The sequence below is a fragment of the Etheostoma spectabile genome, chromosome 11 (genome assembly GCF_008692095.1).
Source record: "Etheostoma spectabile isolate EspeVRDwgs_2016 chromosome 11, UIUC_Espe_1.0, whole genome shotgun sequence".
Lineage (NCBI taxonomy): Eukaryota > Metazoa > Chordata > Actinopteri > Perciformes > Percidae > Etheostoma > Etheostoma spectabile.
Genome location: NC_045743.1, coordinates 15,881,944 through 15,896,711, shown reverse-complemented (window position 1 = coordinate 15,896,711; position 14,768 = coordinate 15,881,944). Strand labels below are relative to the sequence as shown.

Sequence of the window (14,768 nt, the reverse complement as noted above, 5' to 3'; positions counted from 1 at the left end):
ACCAGGTGGGTAATAAAAATTTTTAATGGGGCTTTGCCCATCAGTTTCAAGACATTTTAAAGTTGTTAGGTCACTTAGGGTTGAAAGGGTTGCATGGAGAAAAGCATGGCATTTCCAAAAGAATACCTTTGTCTTACCTTATGGTTTAAAGAGAAAATAGTAGGAGGAAGAGTTTTCTGGAATTTGAACCTTTGTTTTTCGAAAAAAGTTTGTCCGCCTAACTTCTGGTACGCGCTGCGTGGGTAGTCAGTCTTTTTGTTGGACCTCCCTCCTCCGGCTGAAACTAAGCCATGCCCAGATAAATCACTCCCACAGACTGGTAACCTGCACACTGGGGCCGCAGACTGGAGAGGAGAGGAGCGGAGTTATCTGGGAGGTAGGAGCGCGGCAGAAAAGAGTTGCACTGGAACCGACTTCTCTCCGTCCCTGAGTGAAATAAACTTTGCACAAGGAGCACCTGTAAACACTTTCTGCCATAGCTGAGTGGCTCGAATTAAACATTATGTCCGGCAGCACCATAGCTAGGGTGCTGGTTGCGCTCTGTATCGGGAGCGCGGTGAACTGCATGCCCAAAGGGACGCACAGGACTCGGAGGCAAGGGCAGCATCATCAGGTCCCCTCAGTCTCTCAGGGTAAGTGTTTCTTTTTATTTTTTTTAAGTAAGTTAATTAGTCATAGGAGTGATTTCGTGTAGAAATTGTTCCTTTCGGGAGTCATCCCAAAAGGATTAATTAAGAGAAGTCTAAGTCTTGAAATAAAAGTTCCTTAACCCAAGGGCATGTGCATGTTTGTTGGATGGAAGAAAAGTCATAATCAACATACTTAACAGGGGCACTGCTTTTTTGGTTGTGTCCCTAGTCTCTGGGTTTTGTTTTTTATTTTTAATAAAAACGATTGGAAACCCCCCATATTAGTTGGTAATGAGGTTGAACCACAAAAAGCATAGGTAATTGTACTTTCCCAAATTTTGGAGTCACTGGATAACCCCATTCCAAAAACTCCGAAACCCCCCAAATTCATCCGGTTGGGATGATGACCCAAAATTCAGAAAAAAGAGAGGAAGAGGGGGGGGAGAGAGGAGAGAGAGGGGAGAGGGAAAAGGAGAGAGAGAGGGGAGAACAAAAAAAATAAAAAAGCTTTCTTCTTTCAATTTTTAATTTGAAAAAAGTCTTGAGAGGTGAACAAAGAACATGCCTGGTGGGTGGGGTGGGGGACTAAAGGTGGATATAATTCTCCACTCTGCAACTGATTTATTACTCAGCCCTGGGGGCCTTTGAAGTTAAGTCAACACATCCAGGGTCAATTTCACAGACATGAGTGGAGTCTTCTCCCACAATAAAATGTTTATTCTTATTTAGGCTTTGCTTATTTTAGGATAGAAAAAAAACTTTGCCTTTTAACCCATGATACTGGTCTGTGTTTTGTAGTCATGGTCAGGCATAGCCCATTTTCCAGTGTCTCCATTTGTCTTTCCATTTTGAAAAAGGACATGGTAAGCAGGTATAGTGTTTGTGGGTGTGTGAGGGTGGAGTGTGTTTTCTTTCGCTCACATTTTCCCTACACTGTGTAGGAGCAAAGGGAGGAGGTGCGTTTTATTTGACCTCCTGCTGCCTGATTCGAGTTGGTACCAAAGTCCCATCAGCTGTATTAGTTTCTGTTCTCTTTTCTCCCCTCTCCTGTAAGATGGTTGCAGAGAGAACGGTCAGTTCTATGGTATTAATGACCAGTGGGAACGGCCGTATTTGGGCAGCACTCTGGTCTGTACCTGCCATGGAATCGCTGGCATCAAGTGTAAAAGCAAACCTGAAGGTTAGTATGTGTGTATTCGTCTCATTCTTTTTAAACTGTGTCCAGAAATCGCATGTTTTGCATCATTTCTCTCACCAATCCATCTTAATTTCCCTCCTCCTTTAACAAAAACATACAACATACCCCTTTTCCATTGTTTTCTCTCTCTAGCAGAGGAAACGTGCTTCGATAAGATCAACCAGCAGTCCTACAATGTGGGAGAAACCTATGAGAGACCCAAAATGGCATGATCGGGGGACGTACCTTTATTGGATGGGGGAAAAAAGGGCAAACTTTTTCACCATTGGCAAAAATTTTTTTTTTCGTGATGCCTGCTCACAGGGCTCCCCCACTGATATGATTAACCCCGACCAAACATCCAGTCAAGTGTTTCTGGAAACCGGGCTCCCAACCGACCCCAAGTAAAGGGGTTTTAATCTCCTTTTCCCCCCAAAGGATTAGAATTTTTCTTAGCGTTGCACTTAGCCGGTGGGGTTAAATTTAATGGGAAAATTCTGATTTTGTTTTTCTTTTCTTTTTTTCTATTATCTAACCCCTCGGGCTATGGACCTTGTCTAAAAAAAAACCCTTTTTTTCCTTCGTAAAACCCAGACCGCGTCAGGGGGTGGTGCTTCATAAAGATGGGTGACACCTGGAGGAGACCCATAAAAGGGAGGCTCATTTGGGAGTGGCTTTTGGGGGTACGGAAAGGGAAGGGGACCTGCAAACCTGTGGTGAGTCATTCAGACACCCAGACAACAACGCTGTATTTCCTTGATAAATTTGGTGATGGTTATCATTATTTTTTTTATTCTTCCCCAGTTTTACAGGGTTAATAAAAACCCCAAAATTTTGGGGGTTTTTGGTTGTTTTTTTTTTTACAAAAATTTTAAATGTGCACAAAACATTTTTTAAATTTATTTAGAAATTTTGGTCTCTGTTACCCAGCTGGCTTTTGTATGACAACCTGGCGGGACCAAAATGTTGTTGGGGGGGGGATGGAGAAAACCGTACCCGGGATATGGTGGGGACTGCCCTGTCTGGGGGAGGGAAGTGGCGCATCACATGCACCCCAAAAGTAAAAAAAAAAACCTTGTTTATTTTTTCCCTCCATTGAACTATCGGGCCCCTTCTTTTTTGTGTTGCAAAAGTTTTCCCTTTTTTTCCCCCTCTCTTTCCTACACAGAGCAACAGTGTATTTGTGGTTTTTTGGAAGATTTTTAAAAGGGCTGTTTTGGAAATTGTTTCCAGTTTTGTTTCCAATTAAACCCTTGCTTCCCTTCTGACTTTTCGATGAACGGGTGAAACGGAATGTTTCCCTTTGTTGCTGTCGCGGCAAAACTTTAGGGTGGCCCTTTCACTTTGTAGGGAGGTTACATTTTATTCAGCTTTTATTAAAAAAATTCTCAAGGCACAAACATGGGAAACATGGGGGGCCAAAGGGGACTTCCCCGCAAATAGCAACTTTAAACATCCTTGCACTTAATCTAAATTTTTCTCACCCAAAGGCAAAAGTTGCTTTTCCGTTTTCCCTCTATTTCTAATAATTCCCCTCTTCACTACTCTCCTTACCGCGTAAACCAGGGTACCAACCTCCCACCTTGGGATACCGGCCCAAAACGCGCCCAGGCCACACCCCTCCTTTCACGGGAAGCCCCGGGGGGTGGAAAAGGGACCATGCTTCACTTCACACTACTGGCCTGGGTGAGAAATGATAACATCCCTGTCTCTTTCCTCCTGCTCTGCGTATGGAGGGAATAATGTATATCAGAGACAGATGATGTGAGGAGGGAGTGATAAGAAGTGCCTTGTGTCCAAGTGTTGAAGTGAGAAAAATGTAACTCATGACCATGAGCTCATGAGAAAGCAAGAAGGGGAACATGGAAATGAAGAGGAACAAATCATCATGGGAAAGCCAGTGGGAGAAACGTGCTTAAAGTGATTACTGGGTGTGAGACAGAAATGTATGGTTGTTGCGACTCTGGGACAGTAAAAAAACTCATATGGAACATGTTAATAACCCTGTGCAGTCCTCTTTCAGTCAAAATAAAAGCCAGATATTTATTTGATTGTGTACATTATACAGTATAACACACATAACTATATGTTGTTTCAGCTGAAGTCATGTATAGACCTTTTCTTCAACTGACAGTTCAGAGATATTTACTCTTGTTTCGATGTACATGATCATTTAATCTTTTAATTTGGGAAGTTTTCATGTGATAACATAGCTACCCCTGACCTGGACCCTTTACATTCCAGGCACTGGCTCTCGTGTGATCACTAACATCCAGCCCGTGGTCTACCAGCCTGCCACTCTGCCTGAGCATGCCCAGGAAGGACCCTGTCGGACAGATGCGGGACTGTCGTACTTCATCGGCCAACGCTGGATAAAGAACCAGGGAACCAAGCAGATGATCTGTACCTGTCTTGGCAACGGAGTCAGTTGTGAACAGTGGGGTAAGAGATATTTCCTTGTTTTTACAAATTCACAGCATTCATCAACAGTGGTCATAATTATTTGTGCATTTTGAGTGCACAAGGCTATGTTTAGTCATATTTATTGTATTTGTGTGTGTTTCTGTCTTCACACAGATGGACCAGCTCCAGTGTATGGTGGCAACTCTGGAGGTCAGCCCTGTGTGTTTCCTTTCGTCTACAAGGGGAAGACTTACCACTCTTGTATCTCGGATGGACGCAGTGATGGACAGCTCTGGTGTTCCACCTCCTCTGACTATGAGACAGACCAGAAATATTCTTTCTGTACAGAGAAGAATGGTGAGCAGATGTGTTGCCTATTATTAAAGGCAGGAATTGTGGGAGGAACAATTGTTCTTACATAACAACCTTTATTTGGAAGAGTGCTAGAAAATGTGCTCAGCTACAGCTAATTAATGTTAGGCTACTCCTGGGAGTCTCTTGGCTGTTCAGCTAATATTCTCTAATGTTAAACATACTGATACTAACAGTATTGTAAATCATTTTGACATTTGAAATAAAAGAGAGTAGACTGCTTATTTTTGCTGTTCAGAAAGACAAACAGTGGCAAGTCTTTTTGAGAATAATCTTCCCAGATACGTAACACTTGCTAGATTTAACTTTAATTTAACAAAGGCAGCTAGCCTAGCGTGGTAATGTTAGTTGCATGCAAATGTAAAAACGGGAGCTGCATTGGGATTTGGATATTGATAACTCATAGTGATTATAATTTATATGGTTGTATTTGTTTTTTTTTAACAGTAATTGTGGCAACACGAGGCGGTAATTCTAACGGTGCTCTGTGCCAGTTCCCCTACCTCTATAACGGCCGAAACTACACTGACTGTACTGCAGATGGACGTAGAGATGGCATGAAGTGGTGCGGCACCACAACAGACTATGATGCAGAACAACGCTTTGGGTTCTGTCCTATGGCTGGTAAGTCTCTGTGTGTGTTGGAGAGAGAGGAAAGGAAGTTGTGTGGTGCTGAAAGCAGATCAAGGCCATGCTATTCTAAATAAATTCTAAATTTTAAAATGACACTCAAATGCCCATAAAAAGAGTTACTTTTAAAAGTCATTTTCACATTCTTCACATCAGTTTCAAAATGGTTGTTTTTCAGCAAAGTTTGCTTGCCACAGGGGCCACCAACGTGATTAGCACACCTAATTGCAATGTCCCTCCCAGTCTTAAATGAAATGTATCTCCACCCAGTCTGAATCAACAAGTTACCATGTATGTTGCCTTTGTATGAAGACCATTCTTTGAGGATGAAAAGATTTGATGTGTAACCTTATACATTTACATAAAAGCTATTATCAGAGTGATGTTAAAAAGCAGTGAGGGCTGTTGACACAGCCACAATCTAATTTACAGATCTTACAACTTTTATTTAAACTGTAGCTAAATTCACATTGAGGTCATTGCCTTGTAAGAAATGTGTTGTATCAGTGTCAATTAAGTCACCATGGGTAACAAAAGAGGCTTAAGCCAATGAAACACTAGGGGGTCATTGACACTGCACTCACGTCTGTGAAGGAATAATGAAATGGTGATTATACCAACATGCTATTAAACAAAGAGTAAAACTGTGACAAACTAGAGGAATTATTTAGATATCGGAGCCAATGCATGTTGATGTCCAGATGAATCTAATAGTCTAATTTATAAACTCCATAACTATAGCGGGTATTGCTATAGCCAGTTAAAACAAAAACAACTGAGTGGTCACAACAAATGTCTTTGAATGGCTGTGAATGTCTTTTTAAAGGCGGCTCCAAGATGAACACAGGTTTATCTTGGGCTTTGCTTGAATTTAGTGTATGCAGATGGTTTGGGTGCAGTCAAATGTAGTGACACACTATCAATATCCAAAAAATAGGATGTTTTAATTTAAAGGAAATCATTCTTTCTACCGATAAGTAAACCAATAGTAGATGGAATAGCCTGTTTGGCAGCAGACTGTAAAATGTCGATAGTACACAGTGGAAACATTTAATGGACCACTCTAATATAAAGTAGTCTTTGAATTCTAAGAAACATGGAGCGCTGGATTTAGTTGATCTCATATGAACTTTTGCATTTTTGTATGCACTGTGGCAAGACAAATGGGGGATCCTTTTTAAGGAGCTCAAATATTTAAAACTCTAATCTGAACTCAAAGGGTTCTGTAGTGTGCATAAGTTAAGACTTGGCACATGTGTATGAAAATAGCCTATGGAATAGCACTAAACCTAACCCTTGTTCTTATCAAGAACATAGAATGTAATGGGATAATGTATAGTACTGATTTTTACGATTTTTTTTTTTTTTAAAGCTATAATTTTCTTCAGAATTTCTTTATGCCTTTTTCAGCCCTGGGACCCACCTTTTGGCCGACACCCTGTCGTTAACAATACCCTGTCAAGATTTAAAGAGGAAAAAAAACGCATTCATGCCCTTCAGCTAGTGTCCGTGTCAGTCCAGCAATTTAAGCACCAGGGGGTCTTTGATATGAACTTTAATTACTTCACAGGGATTGTCAAAACAAACAAGGTGCTTGAGATGTTAATGGCTGTGTTTAAAGGACGGTAATAGTCTGGAGCCCCTTCTGCTCCATCTGTGGCAGTCCTCCGGGAAGATGCCGGATAGGGTTATCTGGTGTCTGCCATGTGTTCTTGGGATGGCAGTGTAACGGTCTCCACCTCCATTATGCTAACTGCACCATTTACATGATTAGATCCACTGTCTCTCTACCTCTGTGACACTCAAAAACATAACACTGTAAATCAGTCCCTCTTTGCAATCAGGGGTTTAACAGTTTGAAGCAGTTCTAAAGCATGTATGGAAAGCAGACTTTTAAATTTAAATTGTAAATGGTGAAAAGCAACAGATCATCCTTCTGCTATAGTCAACTGGAAAGGATTGGATAAAAACACACCCAGACATGGCCTCCAATCATTTTAAACACAAATCATAATTGAAAAACCTGGATTTTGTTCATTGACTGAGGCTTTGATGAATACGAGCTTAAACTACATTCATATAACATTTATCCCATACCTTTTAAAATAAGGATTTTAGACCATTAATGTCTCATCTGCCACATTTCGTTACATACAATATGTGCCTACAAATTGTTTCAACGGCAATACAATTGAATAGAAAATGAAAGAGTAAGATTGTTATGAATACTTACAATATTAATCATATTTAGTACACCAGCACATACTCTGATCATTTAAATGGCTAAATTCACTTTTCTTAAACCACTGACCAGTTTCAAGACTATTCTTTTACTTTATTTTATTTCGGCCCCCGAGCCACAGTCTTGGTTCATAACCACCAAACCAAATGATCTTTACTCCCAGGAACCAGATGGTCTGGCTCTTGTCCAGAATCGGCTTGGCTGAAAAAGTTTGGGCTGGGTTCCAAGAGAGCAGATCTACCCTATATGGAGAGTTACACAGATACGCACACGGGCATGCAAGCATATCAGCGTTGTCTGCTCCTCTAGCTCTACAGCACTATTGTTTAAGAAATGTCACTTAGTGTGAAACTGACTCATGTGTTTTAACAATAAATGCTAGTTTTTGCCACTATTGTAACCTCTTGTAAGCTCTGCTTATACATACAAAATATATATATATATATATATATATATATATATATATATATATATATATATATATATAATAATAGATACATACATAGGACATGTCTTTGCCTGTCTCAACCACATTCACAAACTTTCTATCTTTCCTGATACTACTTACTCTTTTAATGACCCGAGGACATATGGAGAACACACACAGCCATTCATACACACAAGAACACGAGACAGCTGTTTCTGGCTTTTGATTTAGGAAAATCTTCTTTGTTTCCATGGACACAGGTGTTCTGTGGTGGTTGTATCCTCTACAGACGTGACAGTGTGTCGTAATTGCAAGGTAGAATCGGTGATCTCCAAGGGAAATCATTCATCATACTTCGTTTGTGTCTGCTTTTATCTCTAAGCTGGTTTGCACCGCTTGTGCTACTAACAAGGGTTGTAAGATGTGTTCAAATGTGTTTGGATGCATCTTTAGTGTGCATCTTTAGTGTGCATCTTTTTGCCCAAAAATCCAAGCTGGACTCAGATTTAATGAAGATCACAACATATTAGTATGTGCTTTTGTAACTGGTTTTGTCCTGTGTTTTCTAGACCATGAAGAAGTGTGTACGGCCAATGAAGGGGTGATGTACCGCGTGGGAGACCAATGGGACAAACGGCACGACGTTTTGGGTCACATGATGCGATGTACCTGCATCGGCAATGGCAGAGGGGAATGGAGTTGTGTTGCTTACTCCCAGATTAAAGGTGTGTGTGTTTGTGTGTGTGCATGATGGTAACAGCGAGAGACAGAATAGGTTACATAGAGGAAGAAATGGTGATTGAGAGCTGCTGTCGGGGCAGTGATTTTGTCTTTATGTGTGTGGGTTAATAATTAGAGAGTACAATTAGAATACTCTGAGTGAAGAGGTGAAAGGTCACGTGAGATATAATCACTCACCTGCCAAAAGGCCAAAGGTGAGATTGGCCACCTGCACTTTAGTTGCACCTGCATCTCTTACACACACACACACACACACCACACACACACACACACACACACACACACACACACACACACACACACACACACACACACACACACACACACACACACACACACACACACACACACACACACACACAGTGAAAGAGCACACAAGAGCAGATTTGCAAAAGCAGTGAGGTACTTAGCATTTCCTCCTTGCATGTTTTCACATATCTGTGTTTGTTTCTCGGTTGCAGACCAGTGTATTGTAGATGGTCTGACCTATGAGGTAAACCAAACCTTTACCAAACAACATGAGGAGGGCTACATGATGAACTGCAGCTGCTTTGGACAGGGGCGTGGTCGCTGGAAGTGTGATGCCATTGGTGAGTTTACCATCGTACAGGCTGCTCCATATTGTCTGTGATTCTCTCAACGACACGCAAACATTACTTTGATGAATTGTTCCAAATTCTACTTCTAAACTTTGTATTAGTCTAAGTTCTAGTTATTTTTTAAATCTGCTGGTTTCTGTTTGCATCGCGTATTTGAGGGGAGAAGCATTAGTGCCAGTTCCAGTGGTCCCTGTTGCATTACCTGGTTTTATGTGACTCTGCCCTCAGATCAGTGCCAGGAGCCAGAGACGAGGGCCTTCTATAAGATTGGAGAGTCTTGGGATAAAGTCATCCAAGGAATCATGTACAAGTGCTATTGCTATGGCAATGGCATTGGAGAGCTCAGCTGCGAGCCCCAGCAGTCCTACCCTGGTAAGATGCTTAACATACATTCAGCAATTTAGTGTATATAATGTAAGGAAATTGTCAAGCTGTCAAGAGATGTTGCTACTGAAACTATGGCTTTGAGATTGTAAAAGGCTTTGCTGTGGGATTGTCGCAAATCAACTTACATGTAGAGTTTCCCGCTCAGAAACATTAGTGTGTTATCCTTGTTATAATGACTAAATCTTTTTCCACCTAGACACCTTTCTGAGAAAAAAAGTCCTGTCCTGATCTTGTCACTCTGTCTCCTGGTCCTGTTTCAGTCTCTTGTATTGTTTGATTATGTTGACTGCTGTTTCAGAGTTAGGTGGCACCTTTCACAATCTATTTTTAGTGGTAGTAAGTAGTTTAAGCTTTGGGTCTTTTAATAGGAAAGCCAGGTTGATATATATATATATAATATATATATATATATATATATATATATAATATATATATATATATATATATATAAAATATATATATATTCTGGCCTGTACATGATAAAGAATGGGCAAATGTTCACTGTGGCTGTAAAATAGATATGTAATCCTCAGTAAGGTTGTGTTCAGTTGTACTGATGGTAAAGTGAGCCAACTTTTACAAATTGCACTCCAACTCCTGCAGTGAAACCTATTTGTTTAAGTCACCTTGAAAATGAGGCCCTTGACTTTGATGTAAAACAGACAGAAATGAGAGGGGGTGTGATTTCCTCTTTTACAGATACACCCCCTACTCTGAGCCTTTGTTCTTGCTAGCATGTGGTACATCCCCTTTTCTGTTGCCACAGCTGTACAAAAACCCACAGTGCACGTGTGTGTATACACCCCCCCCCCCCCCCCCCCCCCCCCACACACACACACACACACCTACCTACCACAGGCACACCTTTAAAGCCTGTGTTGAACAACAGTTTTCAATTTTGGGTCTTTTAGAAAGCACTTTAAATTAAACCTCATGTCTTAGAGTTTAAGCCCTTAGACAGTATAATCTGGAACAAAGACATGCTCCATTACACAACATTATGCAGGCGTGATGGTTAAGCTCATTCCTACCGACTTTAAACTAAAGTTGGCTAGACAGCATCCCTGCACACCAATCTTTAGAAAAAGATTTCTCACCGTTTGGTCTTGACTTTACGTTCTCTCCTGCATAGATCTGTGTCCCTTCTTCACAACGTATACTAATGTTGTTGACTTGTTAGTGTTCCTCCCCCTTTGTCAGTACAATGTATCACATTCTTCAGCTTCTTGAATGGCATCCCCAAATAAAACAACATGCAGTTATGTTCCCATTCTATACCCATTTCCTCTTATTATTTGTAAAATAATGATGCACATGTACAGTAATGGTGAGGCTGTGAAGCTATGCTTATGGAAACAAAACTTGAAGTTCAACAAATCTTACAAAAAGGAACATTTGAACTCGTACTTGTTTGCTCTGTGTAGGAAGCAGGTTGACGGAAGATAGAAAATTCAGGGCACTATTCCTCCGTAAGTGGCTATAATAGCAACCAGCTGTGAACTCGCTGGGTGTGTGTGGTGTGTGGTGTGGTGTGTGTGTGTGTGTGTGTGTGTGGTGTGTGTGTTGTGGGTGTGGTGTGTGGTGTGTGTGTGTGTGTGTGTGTGTGTGGTGTGTGTGGTGTGTGTGTGTGTGTGGTGTGTGCGCGCGCGCGCGTCTGTGTTTGGCGAGGCATACAAAAAACAGCATGCTGAGATTTAAGGGCAGCAAGAAGCAAAAACCAGACTCCAAGTCAGTTGGTGGGTAAAACCTAAAAGGTAAAATGGAAAACCCAAGTGAAGAATATTTTGAGGGGTTTTTACCAGCGTCTCAGATTTAGCACTACATTGATAAGATCTTCCAAAAAAAAAAAAAAAAAAAGTTGTTTTCTTTTCTGCCGTCTGCTTCTATCTTGCCTTGTCTGGAGTGTAATTTACTCTTTAATCTTTTGGGGCATTTCTTTTTGTTAGGATGACTCTCAACATTACATCCTTTTACTGTGGTCCTTATCACAACCTTGCGGTGCATCTGTCTGTATCAAGAATCAATGTTGTGTCTGTGTGTGCAAAATAAAGGGGTGGGGTGGGGTGTGCATGTATATGTGTGCTTGTAACGTACACAGATGTGTGTATGCAATGCTAGAAGATTTTGTGTGTGTGTGCACGTGCAGTTCATCCACTGCAAGTGTGCATCCGTTTTCATTTGCATCCCACATCTGATTCGATGTAACCCTTACCCTCGCCAGTGGCCTGTGGGTCTGTAATAGGCAGTAATTGGTCCCAGATTGTTTTTGAGGTTTGTGTATTTGCTTGCAACTCCTGGTTAACCGAGCCACTTGCTCAGAAATTTTGATTACAGGTCTGCTATTTGGAAAAGTGGTTAGAAAACCTCGGTTCTTTATAGAAGCTACCAGTTTTTATCAGCCCGACTTATGTCAGGAGTCTGCTTGCCACATGACTTCTGTTTACATTAAAGATTACTCGATTTTGTTCATTCCCAAAACCAGAAAAGAAACTTCCATTTTGAGCTACTGACAATTTAATTTTTCTTCTTCTGCTAAGCCTTTTCTTTATATATACAGCATATTTAACTTGTGTGTCCCGTCCATTGTCTGGTAACTTGACACACTTTAGCCGGGACTGCAACTTTTCTCAATAAAGAATCCAAGTTCCAGAGTTCTGTCAGATGTAGTAATGACACGATACACATGTTTGAGCTCCTGTCAACTACAAAACTTGACAACACAAGGTTTTCCAGGCATTGAAACACACGTTTCTAGCACTGAAATGGGCTTATACAACACAAAAAATTACATGATCTTTTGTTACCAGCTTGACTGTATCGTTTTCAATGAGGGAACTTTTTGTTGTGGCAGCACTACTTTTTTTACTGGTTGCATGTTTAAAGAGCTTTGTCATTTACCTTTCTGTGATGCTTCTGCAAGTGTTTTATGAAGCCTAGCATGTGAGTGTTTCCATGACAAAACCACTATGATAAAGATTGCTGAATTGTTCAGCTTATACACTATTGTGTTTATGATGTTTGCTGTTTTCAGTAATGTCAAAAGTGGAGAAATCCTGAGTTTAAAGATAAAAGATTAAAGAGGAAGAGGGAATAAAGAAGATTAACACAGGGAGCAGTCTCCCTGTGAAATTAGTCCACAATAATTACACTTTTTGTTTTCAAAGTATCCTCTAAGTGCTGCTTTTTTAATGAAACCTAGCCACTGCAAGAGAAGAGTGAAGGTTAGAAACATGATGAAATAGAGAAGGTTAAAGAGAAGAAAAAGGAGGGTAAAGGGCTTCTTCCCTCTTCCCAACTGGGCTGGAATCTCACAGGGACATGCTAGTTTTCCCTCACTATTTCTGTGTTCTGTTCAGCAATATGCACTGAAAGTTTCTGAAATTTCTCAGATTGTAGAAGAGCCAGTATCTCGCCATGTTTCCCTCCTAACGTTAAGCTCTAACTAAGATATTTGATTTTAACAACACTGTAAATGCTTCCTCCTGTTCATGTGTTGTCAATATATCAAATTATGATAATATCTTTACTGTAGACAGTGAAGCTTCTGGTCTGTTGTGAATAACTGCTTACCTCTCTCTCTCTATCTCTCTCAGGTGGGAGTCGTCCTGTCCAGGTGATCATAACTGAATCTGGAAACCAACCCAACTCCCACCCTATTCAGTGGAATGCCCCACAGTCTGCTCACATCACCCAGTACATCCTCAAATGGAGAGTGGTGAGTTTCCTGGTTGAGCTTTACAGTTAACTAGAAAATGATGCCTTGTCTTGCATCTCTCCACAGGATCTGATGCTGACACAGCCTCTATTGACATCTGACATTCAACTCCTGCTCTGCATGCTAAGCTTTAAAAAAACCTCTTGCATCTATTTTTTAGTTTTTCTAACATCCTTCATCACATTTTTACAGAAAAACACTCGCAGCCCATGGAGAGAGGTGATGATCCCTGGCCATCTGAACTCCTACACCATCTCTGGTCTGAAGCCAGGCATCACCTACGAGGGTCAGCTAATCAGCGTGTTGCGCTTTGGGCGCAGAGAGGTCACACGCTTTGACTTCACTACCAATTATGGATCATGTGAGTTAAGGGAGTTGACAGATCTCCATGCTGGCTTAGTTGCCGCATCGCTGATTAACCAACAGTATTTTCAGTTAATGTGGCTTCTTTTTCCATGCAAGCTGGTTTAGGCATGTGTATGTTTTTGTGCACATCACTGCTTAATGTGCACTGGTTTGTAAAGTAAGTATGAAAGATGATATTGAAGACAGGGCTCTGGAAATTAGCTTGGAACATCATGAAATGGCAATAAATCCTTTGTGCTCTTTCTCTTTACATTTTTTATTTTATTTTATTTAACCAAGAACTCTTTAAAAAACATTCATCCCCAGAGTGTCCTGTTGCCAGTTCTGATCTCAGAGGCAGCAAGTAGCCAACTCAATTATTTTCCATCTCTGTCTTTGTCTTTTTCTCCTGTAGTGGCGACATCGCAAGGCGAGACCACCCAAACTCCACCTATGGTTGACATCTCAGAGTCTGTGACCGAAATTACCTCCAGCAGCTTTGTCATCTCTTGGGTTTCCGCCTCTGACACAGTTTCTGGTTTTAGAATAGAGTATGAGCTCAGTGAGCAGGGACAGGCTTCTGGACAACCCCTGGTGCTAGGTAAGTGCATATATACACATATAAAAACATGAAAACATACACAGTTGGGTTATATACTGTTGGCGGCAAACACATTGTGATTTGTATTTTTGGCCTGATTTCAAAATAAAATTTAGTAAGTAAGTAAAATATTTCTATGTATAAAAACAAATGTGTTAATACAATCTGTTTTTTTCCTATCAGACCTGCCCCACACAGCTACCTCAGTGAACATTAATGAGCTTCTACCTGGGAGGAAGTACACTGTTAACGTCTATGAGATTACAGATAGCGGAGAGAACAACCTAATTCTTACTACTTCACAAACCACTGGTCAGTAGGCACATACATTTTATATTCCTGTCTTTTCTTCTATGTTCTTAACATTCTCACAAACATCGCAGCTGCAAGACTGAAATGTGGTTTTAAATCCCAGACCTGCAAGTTGCCTGATGAGCATGAGGGACTATAAATGAAGTGATCCAGTAAAAACATCAGTGGTTGTAATTTTCTCTCTCACA

General features: G+C 40.8%; 1 protein-coding gene across 1 annotated transcript in view; it reads left to right on the top strand.

The window, feature by feature from the left end:
• Positions 1–307: 307 nt before the first annotated feature.
• Positions 308–14,768, top strand: part of fn1a (fibronectin 1a) — a 31,278-nt gene continuing 16,817 nt past the window's right edge. The window contains 14 exon segments of the mRNA XM_032530354.1: positions 308–632; positions 1,684–1,809; positions 1,960–2,033; positions 3,357–3,492; positions 4,051–4,248; positions 4,384–4,566; positions 5,029–5,205; positions 8,450–8,605; positions 9,083–9,211; positions 9,449–9,592; positions 13,201–13,322; positions 13,515–13,683; positions 14,083–14,268; positions 14,452–14,580. Coding sequence (XP_032386245.1) covers positions 503–632; positions 1,684–1,809; positions 1,960–2,033; positions 3,357–3,492; positions 4,051–4,248; positions 4,384–4,566; positions 5,029–5,205; positions 8,450–8,605; positions 9,083–9,211; positions 9,449–9,592; positions 13,201–13,322; positions 13,515–13,683; positions 14,083–14,268; positions 14,452–14,580 — 2,059 coding nt within the window. The 5' untranslated portion in view covers positions 308–502.